General features: G+C 38.4%; 1 protein-coding gene and 1 long non-coding RNA gene across 2 annotated transcripts in view; one reads left to right on the top strand and one right to left on the bottom strand.

Moving 5' to 3' along the window:
* The window catches only part of LOC135969043 (uncharacterized), a 309,091-nt gene that overhangs the window by 252,725 nt on the left and 37,808 nt on the right, over nucleotides 1-18,558 (top strand). The gene's annotated exons all lie outside the window — the stretch shown is intronic.
* On the bottom strand, nucleotides 5,612-6,849 carry LOC102120757 (triosephosphate isomerase-like). Its single transcript, XM_005595476.5, has one exon. It carries the CDS (start codon nucleotides 6,818-6,820, stop codon nucleotides 6,074-6,076), a length of 747 nt encoding a protein of 248 aa, XP_005595533.3. The 5' UTR covers nucleotides 6,821-6,849; the 3' UTR covers nucleotides 5,612-6,073.

Raw genomic sequence — 18,558 nt, 5'->3', positions numbered from 1 at the left:
TGACTTTGCAATTGTGAATTGTCTCACCATCAACATATGTGAGCAATTATCTTTTTCGAGTAATTTCTTTTCCTGTAGGTAGATACCCAGCAGTGGTATTGCTGGATAAAATGGTAGTTCTACTTTTAGTTCTTTAAGGAATCTCCACACTGTTTTCCATAGCAGCTGTACTAGTTTACATTTCCACCACCTGTGTAGAAGTGTTCCCTGTTCACTGCATCCACACCAATATCTTACTATTTTGGATGTTTTGATTATGGCTATTCTTGCAGGAATAATGTGGTATTGCATTGATTTGCATCTCCCTGATCATTTGTGATATTGAGCATTTTTTCATATATTTATGGGCCATTTGTATATCTTCATTTGAGAATTGTCTATTTATGTCCTTAGCCCACTTTTTGATTGGATTGTTTGGTTTTATTCTTACTGATTTCTTTGAGTTCATTGTAGATTCTGGATATTAGTGCTTTGTCGGATGTATAGATTGGGAAGACTTTCTCCCATTCTGTGGGTTGTCTGTTTACTCTGCTGACTCTTCCTTTTACCATGCAAAAACTCCTTGGTTTAACTAGGTCCCAGCTATTTATCTTTGTTTTTATTTCATTTGCTTTTAGTTTCTTGGTAATGAAATCTTTGCCTAAGCCAATGTCTAGAAGGGTTTTTTCCAATGTTATCTTCTAGAATTTTTATGGTTTCAAGTCTTAGGTTTAAGTCCTTAATCCATCTTAAGTTGATTTTTATATAAGGTGAGAGAAGAGGATCCAGTTTTATTTTCCTACATGTGGCTAGCCAATTATCTCAGCACCATTTGTTGAAAAGGGTGTCCTTTCCCCATTTTATAGTTTTGTTTGCTTTGTCAAAGATCAGTTGGCTCTATTTGGGTTTATTTCTGGGTTCTCTATTATGTTCCATTGGTCTATGTGCCTATTTTTATACCAGTACTGTGCTGTTTTGGTGACTTTGGACTTATAGTATAGTTTGAAATCAGCTAGCGTGATGCCTCCAGATTTGTTCTTTTTGCTTAGTCATTCTTGGCTATGTGGGCTCTTTTTTAGTTCCATCTAAATTTAAAAACATTTTTTTCTAATTCTGTTCCAGTTTATAGTCTTTCTGCTGAGCAATCTGCTATCAATCTGATAGGTTTTCCTGTATAGATTACCTGGTACTTCTGTCTCACAGCTCTTAAGATTCTTTCCTTCATCTTAACTTTGGATAACCTGATGATAATTTGCCTAGGTGAAGATCTTTTTGTGATGAATTTTCCAGGTGTTCTTTGTATTTCATGTATTTGGATGTCTAGGTCTCTAGCAAGACTGGGGAAATTTTCCTCAATTACTTCCCCAAATTTGTTTTTACAAGCTTTTAGAATTCTCTTCTTCCTCAGCAACACCAAATATTCTTAGGTTTGGTCACTAACATAATCCCAGACTTCTTGGAGGCTTTGTTCATACTTTTCTTATTCTTTTTTCTTTGTCTTTGTTCCTTGTATTTGAGCTCTGAATTTCTTTCCTCTCCTTGTTCAATTCTAGTGCTGAGCCTTTCCAGAGCATTTCGTATTTCTAAAAGTGTGTCCAGTGTTTCCTGAATTTTTGATTGATTTTTCTTTAAGCTATCTATTTCCTTGAATATTTTTCCCTTCACTTCTAGTATGATTTTTTTTTTTTATTTCCTTGCATTGGGCTTCTGCTTTCTCTGGTCCCTCCCTGATTAGCTTAATAACTAACCTCCTGAATTCTTTTTCAGGTAAATCAGGGATTTCTTCTTGGTTTGGATCCATTGCTGGTGAACTTTTGTGATCTTTTGGGGGTGTTGAAGAGCCTTGTTTTGTCATAGTAACAGTATTGGTTTTCTGGTTCCTTGTCATTTGTGTAGGCTCTGTCAGAGGGAAGGTCTAGGACTGAAGGCTGTTGTTCAGATTCTTTTGTCCCACAAGGTGTTCCCTTGATGTAATACTCTCCCCCTTTTCCTACAGATGTGGCTTCCTTTGACCTGAACTGCAGTGATTTTTGTCCCTTTCTGGGCTTAGCCACCCAGTGAGTCTACCTGGCTCCAGGCTGGTACTGGGGGTTGTCTGCACAGAGTCATGTGATGTGAACTGTCTATTGGTGTCTCAGCTGTAGATACCAGCACCTGTTATGGTGGAGGTGGCTGGCGGGGGGGCAGTGCAATGGACTTTGTCAGGGTTCTTAGCTTGATGATTTAATGGTCTATTTTTGTGCTGGTTGGTCTTCTGCCAGGTGTGGCAATTTCCAGAAAGCTTCAAATGTAGTCGTATAGAGAGGGATCAGTGGTGAATGGGGCCCTAGAACTCCCAAGATTATATGCCCTTTATCTTCCATTACCAGGTTGGATAGGGAAGGATCATCATGTTGGGGCGGGGCTCGGCATGTCTGAGCTCAGACTCTCCCTGGGCAGGTCTTGCTGTGGCTGCTGTGGGAGATGAGAGTGAGATTCTCAGCTCACTGGAGTTGTGTACCTAGGAGGATTATGACTGCCTCTGCAGAGTCATGCAGGTTGTCAGGGAAATGGGGGAAAACTGGCAGTCACAGGCCTCACTCAGCTCCCATGCAAACCGAAGGGCCAGCGTCACTACCACCATGTCCCTGCAACAGCCCTGTGTCTGTTTCCAGGTAGAGGGCAAGACAGGCTTGAAAACTTGCCCCAGGCTACCTGCCTCCCAAATGTGAAAGAAAAGGGCTTGGTTCTTCCCTTGCCTGTGGAATCTGTACACTGGATTTGTGCCCTCCCCTGAGTTCTGGCCATTAGGCTTCTTGCCTTGTTCAAATTGTCACAAGGTTCAGGTAGAGATTTCCTTCTCCCTGAGAAGTTTTAACCCCTGCTCCTCTGGCCACCCTCCCGATGAATCCCTGTGGTGCCAGACAGGAATGGCCTGATAGGGGATGCAGTGAGCTCCCAGGGCCTTTTTGCTGATTCCTCTACCCCTGTATTTTGCGCGTCTCTCTAAATTGACTCAGCTCCAGGAAAAATTGGAAACTTCTCCCACAAACAGACCTTCAGCTTCTCTACTGGGGATGTGTGTTTGGGATATGAGGTTCTCCCTTTTCCACTTCCGCAGTTGGGTCACTCATATTTGGGGTATCTCCCGAGTCCTGCAGAAGCAATGCAAGCCTCCACATGCTGCTCTGTTCGGAGTTACAATCTAGTCCTGCCTCCCGTCTGCCATGATTTTTCTTTATTTCTTAAATTTATTTTAATTCACAGATAATAATTGTATATACTTATGGGTTACAATATAATATTTTGATCTATGTGTAGAAAGAGTCAATCAAATGAATATGTGTTATCACCTCACCAACTTATATTTTTGTGATGAGAACATTAAAAATCTATTCTTTTGGTAATTTTGAAATATGCAATACATTATTATTAACTGTAATCACCATTCAGTACAACAGATTACTAAAACTTATTCCTCCAGTTTAACTGAAACTTTATGCCTTTTGATTATGCTCATCCCTTACCCTCCCCCTAGCCTCTGATAAACACCTTTCTACTCTGTTTCTGTGAGATTGAATTTGTTACATTCTACATATAAGTTGGATCATACAATGTTTGCCTTTCTCTGCTTGGATTATTTCACTTAGCATAATGTCTTTCAGTTCCATCTATGTTGTCACAAATGACAGAATTTCCTTCTTTTTAAAGACGGTATAGTTATCCATTATATGTATACCATTTTTTTCTTTATTCATTTCTCCATTGGTAGACACTGAGGGTGCTTCCATATCTTGGATATTTTAAATACGCTGCAATGATCATGGGAGTACAGACCTTTTAGGCATACTGATTTCAATTTTTTGGATATTTACCAAGAAGTGGGATTGGATCGTATGGTAAAATTGCAGGATCATATTGTATAACTATGTTTTTAGTTTTTTGAGAAACCTCCACATTATTTTGCAAAATTACTGTAGTAATTTATAATCCCACCAACAGTGTAAAAGGGTTTTATTTTCTCCACATCCTCACCAACACTAGTTATCATTTGTCTTACTGATAATAGCCATTCTAACAGATATGAGGTGGTTTCTCATTGCAGTTTTAATTTGCACTTCCTTAATGATTAGAAATGTTAAACATTTTCTTCATATATTAGTTGGCCATTTGTATCTCTTCTTTTGAGAAATATCATCCAGATCTGTGCTTATTTTCTAATTTGGTTATTTGTTTTTCTGCTGTTGACTTGTTTGAGTATCTTATATGTTTTGGATATTAGCCCTTTATCAGATATATGGTTTACAAATATTTTCTCCCAATCTATGAGTGATCTCTTCACTCTGTTATTTCTTTTCTTTTCTTTGAAGAAGGTTTTTAGTTTGCTGAAATGTCATTTGTCTACTTTTGCTTTCATTGCTTGTGCTTTTGAAATCCCATTAAAAAATTATTGCCCACACCATGGTCATGGAGCATTTCCTCTATGTTTTCTTCTAGTAGCTTTACAGTTTCAGGTCTTACATTTAAGTCTTTGACCATTTTGAGCTGATTTTTCTGTGTGGTGTGAGATAGAGGTCCAATTTTATTCTGCCTGTGGATGTCTAATTTTTTCAGTACCAGTTATTGAAGAGAATGTCTTTCCCCCAATGTGTGTTCTTGGTACATTTGTTGAAAATCCAATGACCATATAAATACTTGGAATTACTTCTAGCCCTGGTCTTCTATCCTGTTCTATTGGTCAATGTGTCTTTTGTTATGCTAACACCATGCTGTTTTGATTACTATAGCCTTTTAGTATAATTTGAGTTCAGGTAATTTGATGCCTCCAGCTTTGTTGTTTGCCCAAGATTGCTTTGGTTATTTGGGGTCTTTTCTGGTTCCATGCACATTTTGGGATATTTTTTCTATTTCTATCGAAAATGACATTGTAAATTTGATAGAGATTGCATTGAATCTATAGATCACCTTGGGTAGTATGGACATTTTAATAATATGTATTCTTCCTTTCTGTGGACATGTGATGTCTTTCCATTTATTTGTCTTCATTTTCATTCACCAATGTCTTATAGCTTCCAGTACACAGACATTTCACCTTCTTGGTTAAGTTTACCTGAAGTATTTTATTATTTGATACTATTGAAAATGAGACTTTTTTTCCTTAATTTATTTGTCAGATAGTTTGTCGTTACTTCCTAGAAACGCTACTGATTTTTGTATCTCAATTTTGTAACTTTTAATGAATTAAATTTGTTAATTGGTTATAACAGTTTTTTTGATAAAGTTTTCAGGATTTTCTATAAATAAGATCATGTCAACAACAAACAGATAATGTCACTTCTTCTTTTCCTATATAAATACCTTTTATTTATTTTCTTGCCTAATTGGTCTGGTTAAAACTTCCAGTACTATGTTGAATAGAAGTGCCTAGAGTTGGGATCCTTGTCTTATTCCTGATCTTAGAGGAAAAGCTTTCAACTTTGAACGTTTGAGAATAATGTTAGCTTGAGCTTGCCATTATGTGAACTTGATCATGTTGAGGCACATTTCTTATGTTTCTATTTTGTTAAGAGTTTTTTTTTTTTTTTTTTTTTTTTAATCATCAACAGATGTTGAATGTTGTCAAATGCTCTTTCAGCACCTATTGATATAATCATTTTTTTTTTTCTAGTGCCAGGTATTTATTCCTTCACATGTGGGTGGTTCACGTACACAGCACATAGGCATGGGCACCATGGGAGAGGGCAGCACTCCTGCCTTCTGAGGGGAGGATCTTGGCCTCACGATGTAAGAAGGGACAGGATGGTTTCTCTCCTGCCTTAACTAGGGCCTAGGGAACCCGGGAGCAAATCCCACCCCTTCCACCTCTCAGCCGAGGAGAAGCCACCTTGGTGACGTTTAGTTCCAGCCATTATAGTAAGTGGAGAAGGGATTGACCTGGTCCCAACCATTACAGGGTGAAGATATAAACAGTAAAGGAAGGTACAGTTTGGATAAGGCCACAGGAAGGAGCAGGTGACACCATCAGAAGCATGTGTAGGGGAGGGGCAGTTAATGGGCTTCTGGGCTGCTTAGTCCCTGGCTTGGCAGGAAGGGTAGGGAAGATGGATGGGGCTCATTATTTGGCATTGATGATGTCCACGAATTCGGGCTTGAGGGAAGCACCACCCACAAGGAAACCATCCACGTCAGGCTGGCTGGCCAGCTCCTTGTAGGTTGCCCCAGTCACAGAGCCTCCATAAATGATACCGGTGCTCTGAGCCAGGGCTTCAGAGACGTTGGACTCAAGCCATCCTCGGAATTTCTCGTGTACTTCCTGGGCCTGTTGGGGTGTTGCAGTCTTGCCAGTACCAATGGCCCACATGGGCTCATAGGCCAGGACGGCCTTGCTCCAGTCTTTCACATTATCTGCGATGACCTTTGTCTGCTGGAAAACAACCTTCTCAGTGATGCCAGCTTCCCTTTCATCTAGCTTCTCCCCAATACAGGCGATTACTCCGAGTCCCTCTGACAGAGCATGGGCCACTTTATGCCCAATCAGCTCATCTGACTCCTCAAAGACATGCCTTCTCTCTGAGTGCCCCAGGACCACCCACGTGGCTCCGCAGTCTTTGATCATGCCAGGGCTGATCTCCCCAGTAAAGTCCCCATTAGTCACTTTGTAGCAGTTCTGTGCAGCCACAGCAGTCTTGGGATCTAGCTTTTGCTGGGCAAAGTCGATATAGGCAGTGGGGGGAGCACGAACCACCTCGGTGTCGGCCGGCACCTTGGCAGTGTTCAGAGTGCCAATGAGCTCCCCCAGATTCTGCTTCTGCCCGTTCATCTTCCAGTTCCCCACAACGAAGAACTTCCTGGAAGGCGCCATGGTGCTGGAGCCGAGGCGCTGAAAGTCGGTGTCTCTATATAATCATATTTTTTGTCCTTCATTTTGTTAAAGTGGTATATCACATTTATTAATTTAAGTATGTTAAATTATCGTTACATCCAATGGATAAGTCCCACTTGAATATGGCAAATGATATTTTTAATGTGCTGTTACATTCAGTTTGCTAGAATTTTGTTGAGAAGTTTTGCATTGATGTTCTTCAGGCATATCAGCCTGTAGTTTTCTTATGGTGTCCTACTATGACTGTAGTATCAGGGAAATGCTGGCCTTATAAAATGAGGTGGGAAGTTTTCCCTTCTCTTTAATTTCCTGTAAGAGTTTGAGAATAATTGGTGTTAGTTCTTTTTAAAAATGCTTTGCAGGATTCAGCAGTTAATCCTTCAGTTCTTGGGCTTTTCTTTGATGGGTGACTTTTTATTACCTTTAAGATCTTCTTAGTAAACTAAGACACACAGACACCTCTGCACAGACGCAAACGACTCTGTCTGACAGCTTTGAAGAGAGCAGTGGATCTCCCAACACGGAGGTTGAGATCTGAGAAGGGACAGACTCCCTGCTCAAGCGGGTCCCTGACCCCTGAGTAGCCTAACTGGGAGACATCCCCCACTAGGGGCAGTCTGACACCCCACACCTCACAGGGAGGAGTACACCCCTGAGAGGAAGCTTCCAAAGCAAGAATCAGACAGGTACACTCGCTGTTCAGAAATATTCTATCTTCTGCAGCCTCTGCTGCTGATACCCAGGCAAACAGGGTCTGGAGTGGACCTCAAGCAATCTCCAACAGACCTACAGCTGAGGGTCCTGACTGTTAGAAGGAAAACTATCAAACAGGAAGGACACCTACACCAAAACCCCATCAGTACATCACCATCATCAAAGACCAGAGGCAGATAAAACCACAAAGATGGGGAAAAAGCAGGGCAGAAAAGCTGGAAATTCAAAAAATAAGAGCGCATCTCCCCCGGCAAAGGAGCGCAGCTCATCGCCAGCAACGGATCAAAGCTGGACGGAGAATGACTTTGACGAGATGAGAGAAGAAGGCTTCAGTCCATCAAATTTCTCAGAGCTAAAGGAGGAATTACGTACCCAGCGCAAAGAAACTAAAAATCTTGAAAAAAAAGTGGAAGAATTGATGGCTAGAGTAATTAATGCAGAGAAGGTCCTAAACGAAATGAAAGAGATGAAAACCATGACACGAGAAATACGTGACAAATGCACAAGCTTCAGTAACCGACTCGATCAACTGGAAGAAAGAGTATCAGCGATTGAGGATCAAATGAATGAAATGAAGCGAGAAGAGAAACCAAAAGAAAAAAGAAGAAAAAGAAATGAACAAAGCCTGCAAGAAGTATGGGATTATGTAAAAAGACCAAATCTACGTCTGATTGGGGTGCCTGAAAGTGAGGGGGAAAATGGAACCAAGTTGGAAAACACTCTTCAGGATATCATCCAGGAGAACTTCCCCAACCTAGTAGGGCAGGCCAACATTCAAATCCAGGAAATACAGAGAACGCCACAAAGATACTCCTCGAGAAGAGCAACTCCAAGACACATAATTGCCAGATTCACCAAAGTTGAAATGAAGGAAAAAATCTTAAGGGCAGCCAGAGAGAAAGGTCGGGTTACCCACAAAGGGAAGCCCATCAGACTAACAGCAGATCTCTCAGCAGAAACTCTACAAGCCAGAAGAGAGTGGGGGCCAATATTCAACATTCTTAAAGAAAAGAATTTTAAACCCAGAATTTCATATCCAGCCAAACTAAGTTTCATAAGTGAAGGAGAAATAAAATCCTTTACAGATAAGCAAATGCTTAGAGATTTTGTCACCACTAGGCCTGCCTTACAAGAGATCCTGAAGGAAGCACTCAACATGGAAAGGAACAACCGGTACCAGCCATTGCAAAAACATGCCAAAATGTAAAGACCATTGAGGCTAGGAAGAAACTGCATCAACTAATGAGCAAAATAACCAGTTAATATCATAATGGCAGGATCAAGTTCACACACAACAATCTTAACGTTAAATGTAAATGGACTAAATGCTCCAATTAAAAGACACAGACTGGCAAACTGGATAAAGAGTCAAGACCCATCAGTCTGCTGTATTCAGGAGACCCATCTCACACGCAGAGACATACATAGGCTCAAAATAAAAGGATGGAGGAAGATTTACCAAGCAAATGGAGAACAAAAAAAAGCAGGGGTTGCAATACTAGTCTCTGATAAAACAGACTTTAAACCATCAAAGATCAAAAGAGACAAAGAAGGCCATTACATAATGGTAAAGGGATCAATTCAACAGGAAGAGCTATCTATCCTAAATATATATGCACCCAATACAGGAGCACCCAGATTCATAAAGCAAGTCCTTAGAGACTTACAAAGAGACTTAGACTCCCATACAATAATAATGGGAGACTTCAACACTCCACTGTCAACATTAGAAAGATCAACGAGACAGAAAGTTAACAAGGATATCCAGGAATTGAACTCATCTCTGCAGCAAGCAGACCTAATAGACATCTATAGAACTCTCCACCCCAAATCAACAGAATATACATTCTTCTCAGCACCACATCATACTTACTCCAAAATTGACCACGTAATTGGAAGTAAAGCACTCCTCAGCAAATGTACAAGAACAGAAATTATAACAAACTGTCTCTCAGACCACAGTGCAATCAAACTAGAACTCAGGACTAAGAAACTCACTCAAAACCACTCAACTACATGGAAACTGAACAACCTGCTCCTGAATGACTACTGGGTACATAACGAAATGAAGGCAGAAATAAAGATGTTCTTTGAAACCAATGAGAACAAAGATACAACATACCAGAATCTCTGGGACACATTTAAAGCAGTGTGTAGAGGGAAATTTATAGCACTAAATGCCCACAAGAGAAAGCAGGAAAGATCTAAAATTGACACTTTAACATCGCAATTAAAAGAACTAGAGAAGCAAGAGCAAACACATTCGAAAGCTAGCAGAAGGCAAGAAATAACTAAGATCAGAGCAGAACTGAAGGAGATAGAGACACAAAAAACCCTCCGAAAAATCAATGAATCCAGGAGTTGGTTTTTTGAAAAGATCAACAAAATTGACAGACCACTAGCCAGACTAATAAAGAAGAAAAGAGAGAAGAATCAAATCGACGCAATTAAAAATGATCAAGGGGGTATCACCACCGACCCCACAGAAATACAAACTACCATCAGAGAATACTATAAACACCTCTACGCAAATAAACTGGAAAATCTAGAAGAAATGGATAATTTCCTGGACACTTACACTCTTCCAAGACTAAACCAGGAAGAAGTTGAATCCCTGAATAGACCAATAGCAGGCTCTGAAATTGAGGCAACAATTAATAGCCTACCAACCAAAAAAAGTCCAGGACCAGATGGATTCACAGCTGAATTCTACCAGAGGTACAAGGAGGAGTTGGTACCATTCCTTCTGAAACTATTCCAAGCAATAGAAAAAGAGGGAATCCTCCCTAACTCATTTTATGAGGCCAACATCATCCTGATACCAAAGCCTGGCAGAGACACAACAAAAAAAGAGAATTTTAGACCAATATCCCTGATGAACATCGATGCAAAAATCCTCAATAAAATACTGGCAAACCGGATTCAGCAACACATCAAAAAGCTTATCCACCATGATCAAGTGGGCTTCATCCCTGGGATGCAAGGCTGGTTCAACATTCGCAAATCAATAAACATAATCCAGCATATAAACAGAACCAAAGACAAGAACCACATGATTATCTCAATTGATGCAGAAAAGGCTTTTGACAAAATTCAACAGCCCTTCATGCTAAAAACGCTCAATAAATTCGGTATTGATGGAACATACCTCAAAATAATAAGAGCTATTTATGACAAACCCACAGCCAATATCATACTGAATGGGCAAAAACTGGAAAAATTCCCTTTGAAAACTGGCACAAGACAGGGATGCTCTCTCTCACCACTCCTATTCAACATAGTGTTGGAAGTTCTGGCTAGGGCAATCAGGCAAGAGAAAGAAATCAAGGGTATTCAGTTAGGAAAAGAAGAAGTTAAATTGTCCCTGTTTGCAGATGACATGATTGTATATTTAGAAAACCCCATTGTCTCAGCCCAAAATCTCCTTAAGCTGATAAGCAACTTCAGCAAAGTCTCAGGATACAAAATTAATATGCAAAAATCACAAGCATTCTTATACACCAGTAACAGACAAACAGAGAGCCAAATCAGGAATGAACTTCCATTCACAATTGCTTCAAAGAGAATAAAATACCTAGGAATCCAACTTACAAGGGATGTAAAGGACCTCTTCAAGGAGAACTACAAACCACTGCTCAGTGAAATAAAAGAGGACACAAACAAATGGAAGAACATACCATGCTCATGGATAGGAAGAATCAATATCGTGAAAATGGCCATACTGCTCAAGGTTATTTATAGATTCAATGCCATCCCCATCAAGCTACCAATGAGTTTCTTCACAGAATTGGAAAAAACTGCTTTAAAGTTCATATGGAACCAAAAAAGAGCCCGCATCTCCAAGACAATCCTAAGTCAAAAGAACAAAGCTGGAGGCATCACGCTACCTGACTTCAAACTATACTACAAGGCTACAGTAACCAAAACAGCATGGTACTGGTACCAAAACAGAGATATAGACCAATGGAACAGAACAGAGTCCTCAGAAATAATACCACACATCTACAGCCATTTGATCTTTGACAAACCTGAGAGAAACAAGAAATGGGGAAAGGATTCCCTATTTAATAAATGGTGCTGGGAAAATTGGCTAGCCATAAGTAGAAAGCTGAAACTGGATCCTTTCCTTACTCCTTATACGAAAATTAATTCAAGATGGATTAGAGACTTAAATGTTAGACCTAATACCATAAAAATCCTAGAGGAAAACCTAGGTAGTACCATTCAGGACATAGGCATGGGCAAAGATTTCATGTCTAAAACACCAAAAGCAACGGCAGCAAAAGCCAAAATTGACAAATGGGATCTCATTAAACTAAAGAGCTTCTGCACAGCAAAAGACACTACCATCAGAGTGAACAGGCAACCTGCAGAATGGGGAAAAAATATTTGCAATCTACTCATCTGACAAAGGGCTAATATCCAGAACCTACAAAGAACTCAAACAAATTGACAAGAAAAAAACAAACAACCCCATCAAAAAGTGGGCAAAGGACATGAACAGACATTTCTCAAAAGAAGACATTCATACAGCCAACAGACACATGAAAAAATGCTCATCATCACTGGCCATCAGAGAAATGCAAATCAAAACCACAATGAGATACCATCTCACACCAGTTAGAATGGCAATCATTAAAAAGTCAGGAAACAACAGGTGCTGGAGAGGATGTGGAGAAATAGGAACACTTTTACACTGTTGGTGGGATTGTAAACTAGTTCAACCATTATGGAAAACAGTATGGCGATTCCTCAAGGATCTAGAACTAGATGTACCATATGACCCAGCCATCCCATTACTGGGTATATACCCAAAGGATTATAAATTATGCTGCTATAAAGACACATGCACACGTATGTTTATTGCAGCACTATTCACAATAGCAAAGACTTGGAATCAACCCAAATGTCCATCAGTGACAGATTGGATTAAGAAAATGTGGCACATATACACCATGGAATACTATGCAGCCATAAAAAAGGATGAGTTTGAGTCCTTTGTAGGGACTTGGATGCAGCTGGAATCCATCATTCTTAGCAAACTATCGCAAGAACAGAAAACCAAACACCGCATGTTCTCACTCATAGGTGGGAACTGAACAATGAGATCACTCGGACTCAGGGAGGGGAACATCACACACCGGGGCCTATCATGGGGAGGGGGGAGGGGGGAGGGATTGCATTGGGAGTTATACCTGATGTAAATGACGAGTTGATGGGTGCAGTACAGCAACATGGCACAAGTATATATATGTAACAAACCTGCACGTTATGCACATGTACCCTACAACTTAAAGTATAATAATAATAAATAAATTAAAAAAAAAAAAAAAGATCTTCTTACTCATTATTGGTTCCAATTTTCAATTTATTCCTAATTTAATCTCAGTAGGCTGCATGTTTCTAGGAATTCATTCATTTTTTTAGGTTATTGAATTTTTTGATGTGTAATTGTTTATATTAGTGTCTTATACTCCTTTGTATTTGTGTGGCATGAGTTGCAATGTCTCCTCTTTCATTTCTGATTTTGTTTGAGTCTTCTCTTTTTTCTTTGCTGGTCTAGTTAAAGTTTTTTTCAGTTTTGTTCATCTTTTCCAGAAAGCTACTTTTAGTTTTACTGATGTGTTCTGTTGTTTCTTTCTAATATCAATTTCATTTATTTCTGCTGTGATCTATATTATTTTCTTCATTTTGATAAGTTTGAGCTTAATTTGTTCTTCTTCTAGCTCCCTGAGGTGTAAAAATAGACTGTTTATTATAAATCTTTCTTCCCTTTTGATGTAGAGTTTTATTTCCATAAACTTTTCTCTCATAACAACTTTTGCTGCATCCCATTGTTTTGATATGTTGTGATTCCATTTTCATTTGTCTCAAGATAACTTTTAATGTTTGCTTTGACCAATTGGTGTTAAGGAGCATGTTGTTTAATTTATACATATTTGTGAGTTTTCCAAAATTCCTCTAGTTACTGATTTCTAGTTTTATGGCATTGTGATCAGAAAGGATACTTAATATGATTTCTGTTTTCTTAAATTTGTTGAGACTTGTTTTGAGGCCTAACATGTAATCTATTCCAGATAATGTTCTGTGTGCACTTGAGAAAAATTTGTAGGCTGTTGTTTCGGGATGGAATATTTGGTAAATGTCTGTTAGGTTCATTTGGTCTAAAGTGTAGTTCAAGTCCAAGGTTTTCTTATTGATTTTCTGTCTAGAGCTATCCAATGTTGAAAGTTGGACAGTTAATTCTCCTATGATCATTGTGTTGTAGTCTATCTTGCCCTTAGGACTATTAAATATATGTATGTATATACATATGCTCCGAAGTTGGGTAAATATATATTTATAATTGTTATAACTCCCTAATTGACTTTTTATGATGATATAATTATCTATTTTGTCTTTTTAAAATTTTTGACTTAAAGTCTATTTTGTTTGATGTAAGTATAGATATTGTTACTATTTTGTTGCTTCAATTTACATGGAATATCTTTTTTGATCCATTCATTGTTAGTCTATTTGTGTCCTAATAGGTGAAATGAATCTCCTACAGGCAGCATATTGTTGGGTCTTTTTTTGTTTAAATCCATCCACCCACTTGATGTCTTTTGATTGGAGAATTTAATTCATTTACATTAAAAGTAATTACTGAGAAGAACTTGCTATTGCCATTTTGTTAATTATTTTCTGTTTAATTTATAGATCCTTTGTTTCTCTCTTTCTCTCTTACTATCTTCCTTTGCAATTTGATGATTTTTCTGTGGTTGTATGCTTTGAATCTTTTCTTTTAATATTTTGTATATTTACTAAGGATTTGTGCCTGTGGTTACCATTAGGCTTACATAAAATATCTTATACTAATAATAGTCTATTTTAAGGTAAAAATACTTACATTTTATTACTTGCACAGAATGTACACTTTTAATTTAACCCCAAAATTTGCTTTTATGATGTTTTGTAATTTGTATATTTTATGTCCCTTAGAAATTTTTTTGCAGCCATTATTTTTAATCATTTTGTTTATAACCTTTACACTAGAAATAAAACTGATTTTCATACCTCCGCTATAGTATAAGAGTATTCCGAGCTTGACTATCTAATTTCATTAGTAAGTTTTATATTTCAGTGTTGCCACTTAGTAAACTTTTCATCACCTTGAAGAACTCGTTTTGGGATTTTTTGTGATGCAAGCCTAGTGATGATAAATTCCCCCAGCTTTTGGTTGTTTGAGAATGTTTTTATCTCCCCTTTATTTTTAAAAGGCAAGATTGCTGAGTATAGTGTTCTTGGCTGCCAGGTGGTTGCTTTTATTTATTTATTTTTCTTTCAGCATTTGAATGTATTACCCACTGCCATCTAGCCTGTAGGTGTTCTGTTAAAAGAAAAATCTACTGATAGTCTTATGAGGGCCTCCTTGTACGTAACAGGTTGCTTTTCCCTTGCAGTTTTCAGTATTCTCTCTGTCTTTAACTTTTGACAATTTGATTATAATGTGTTTTGCTGTAGGTCTCTGAATTCATTCTATTAGGTGTCTGTTATACTTCCTGGATCTGGATTTCTAATTCCTCTCCCAGATTTGGGAAGTGTTCTGCCATTGTTTCTTTGAATGTGTTTTCTGTTCCTTTCTCTCTATCTTTTCCTTCTGTTACTCTGATAACATGTACATTATTTCACTTAGTGTGTCCCATAAGTCCCTTAGTCTGTCTTTATTCTTTTTTCTTGTCTTTTTCCTCCTCAGCTTAGATTGTTTTTAATAACTTTTAGATTCAGAGGTACCTGTGCATGTTTGCTATATAGGTAAACTTGTGTCATGGTGAGTTTGTTGTACAGATTATTTCATCACTCATGTACTAAGCCTAGTAAAAAATAGTTATTTTTTCTGCTCCTCTCCCTCATCCTATCATTTTCCCCCTCTATGTGTCAACATGTTCTCATCATTTAGCTCCCATTTATAAGTGAGAACGTGTGGTATTTGGATTTCTGTCCCTGTGTTAGTTTGGTGAAGATAATGGCCTCTAGCTCCATCCATGTTCCTGCAAAGGCCATGATCTCATTTTTTTTTTTTTATAGCTGCATAGTATTCTGTGGTGTATATGTACCACATTTTCTTTGTCTATTCTACCATCAGTAGAAATTTAACTTGATTCAGTGTCTTCGTTATTGTGAATAGTGCTGCTATGGACATATGCATGCATGTGTCTTTATAATAGAATGAGCTATATTCTTTTGGGTATATACCCTGTAATGGGATTTCTGGGTCAAATGATATTTCTGTTTTTAGGTATTTGAGAAATAGCCATACTGTTTTCCACAGTGGTTGAACTAATTTACATTTTCACCAATAGCGCATAAGCATTCCTTTTTTCTCTGCAAGCCAGCCAGCATCTGTTATTTTTATTAATTTTTTTTTTTTTTTACTTTTTAGTAATAGCCATTCTGCCTGGTGTGAGAAGGTATCACATTGTGGTTTAGATTTGCATTTCTCTAATGATCAGTGATGTTGAGCTTTTTTCATATGCTTGTTGGTTCATTTCCTTTGTCTACTTTTTAATGGGGTTGTTGACTTTTTCCTAGTAAATGTCTTTATGTTCCTTATAGATCCTGGATATTGGAGCTTTGTTGGATGCATAGTTTGCAAAAATTTTCTCCCATTCTGTAGGTTGTCTGTTTACTCTGTTGATAATTCCTCTTACTGTGCAAAGCTCTTAAGTTTAATTAGATTCCAGTTGTCAATTTTTGCTTCTGTTACAATTAATTGTTTTTGGTATCTTCATCATGCAATCTTTTCTCATTCCTATATCTGGAATAGCATTGTCTAGATTATCTTCTAGGGGTTTTATAATTTTGGGTTTTACATTTATGACTATAGGTTATAATTCCATGTTAGGTTAATAACATATCTCCATTGTATTAGAGTTGGTTTCTGATTATTTATATTTTTCTTTTATTTAGGAAATTTTTTGATTTTTTAAAAAATTTATTTCTCCTCTGTGTTAGTGTATGTGCATCAGATAAGAGCATCACCTTTTCTAGTCCTGCTAGACTTGTCTCCAGTAGAAAATGTTCCTCCCCAACTAGTCTGTCCAGATATTCTACACACCTCCAAACTATGTGCTTGCCCAACCTACTATTTTTGTTCTGAGTGGTTCCCAATAAATTAGAGTGCAAAGTAGTACTATTGCTTTGAGAGAGGTGGGATCAAACCAGTCCTTTTGCATGCAACTAGAGAGTTTGGAGTGTTAGATGTGTGATCCAGTTTCTTCTTTACTTACAGAGCAGCTGACAGCCAGAATTCATCTTTTACCCATTCCTACACTGAGGCCAGCGTCTGAAGCAGATGCTTTTACTCTTGGTCCAACTACTCACTTTGAACATGGGGAGATAACTACTGAATGTTTGTACTTTTAAAAGCCAACGTTTTGTTCTCTGTGGTCTAAAAGATTTGAGAGTGCACAGTGCTGTCAACTTCCAGGGCTAGGTGATTTAGGAGTCATTCTTTTGGGTGAAGGTTATAAAAGTTGGGATGCTTGATCTATACAGAAACGACTTCTAAAACGAGTCTGTAGGTTTAGATTTATTGCTGGAGCAGGATTGGGAAGAAGGCATATTGGGATGTCCACTTTCCCTTTCAGGAATAGAGATGTCCCAGAGCCTTCTTCCAGCGAGAGATTACAGGAGATTATCTCTAGAGCATGCTGAGAAAAATAGCTCGAGTTGTGCCATCTCTTCTGTAATTCCTGGCAGAGGCCTCTAACTTCTTTCCATCAAGAGATTTAAGGATATAATTATTACTGGAGCAAGCTGGAGAAGGAGGCATGGGCAGTGCCAACTCTCCTGTTAAAGCAAGCAGAAATCTCAGACCTTCTTGCAAGGGAAGCCTTCCAGTCTGGAGTTATCACTGAAGCAAGCTGAAAAAGAGGGGAAAGGAAATATCCACATTTTTTTTAGCCACAAGGAGATCACTTCATCTCCCTCCAATAAGAGATTGTAGGAATTTATCTAAGGAGCTAGCCAGGGGAGAAGGTACAGAGTCCCTTTACTCCTGTTCTTGCCAGCAGAGGCCCCAAATCTGTTTCCATAGAGAGATTGTAGGACTGGAATTATCACTGGAGTAAGCTGAGGAGGAAGGGACATGGGGGGTCCATTTATGTTTTTCAGAGTAACAGAAGTTTCACATCCTCCTTGCAAGGAAATCATTCTGGTCTGGATCTATCTCTGAAGAAAGCCAGGAAAGAAGGTATAGGGAGTGCCCCCCTTTTTTTTTCAGGTACGGGGATCCCTCCACCTCTTTCCAATGAGAGTTTGCAGAACTATATTTCAGGAGCAAGCCAAGGAAGCAGGCATAGGGAGTGCCGTCCCACCTGTTGTTGCTGGATGAGGCCTCCAATCTCTTTCCAAGGAGATTATAGGGTTGGAATTATTGCTGAAACAAGTTAAGAAAGAAGGCACAGGGCGTGCCTTCCTACCCATATAGGCTCTAAGAGTTTCTTAATTATTTGCTATGTAGTCTCTTACATACTGGCTTGTTAGAGACCAAATAGACAGGGCGATGCTGGAAAAGCATGAGTTTTGTTTTCCGTTATAGGAAGATAAGGATGCAGCATCAGACTTTCATGCTTCAAGATTTCTTTCCAGTGATATTAGTTGTTTATAAAAATTCAGAAAATATTAGCAACTAAAGAAATAAACAAGGATTTTACATGGCTAAATATACCAAGGAAACAAGGGATTCATGAATTCAAAGGGTGTGAATATATGCAAATAAAAAGTCATCACACTATCTGGAGATGGTTAATTACACTCTTCTTATAGCTGAAATAATATCAAAACAGAAAACTGTTGCCTACATTGAACTCTAATTTAATATTCAATACTGTTTATTAAAAGAGAAAGAAAAATCATTAACAGATTAATATATCTTCTACAGGTAAATAGCAACTTAAGGAAGCCACTTTACTTACAGGATGAAGACAATATCAGAGAGCTCAAAAGGGAGAGTCGCATTA

This window comes from Macaca fascicularis, chromosome X, assembly GCF_037993035.2.
Source record: "Macaca fascicularis isolate 582-1 chromosome X, T2T-MFA8v1.1".
In the NCBI taxonomy this organism is placed as follows: Eukaryota; Metazoa; Chordata; class Mammalia; order Primates; family Cercopithecidae; genus Macaca; species Macaca fascicularis.
Note: the sequence above shows the minus strand (reverse complement) of the source record. Positions and strands in the feature narration are given on the sequence as shown.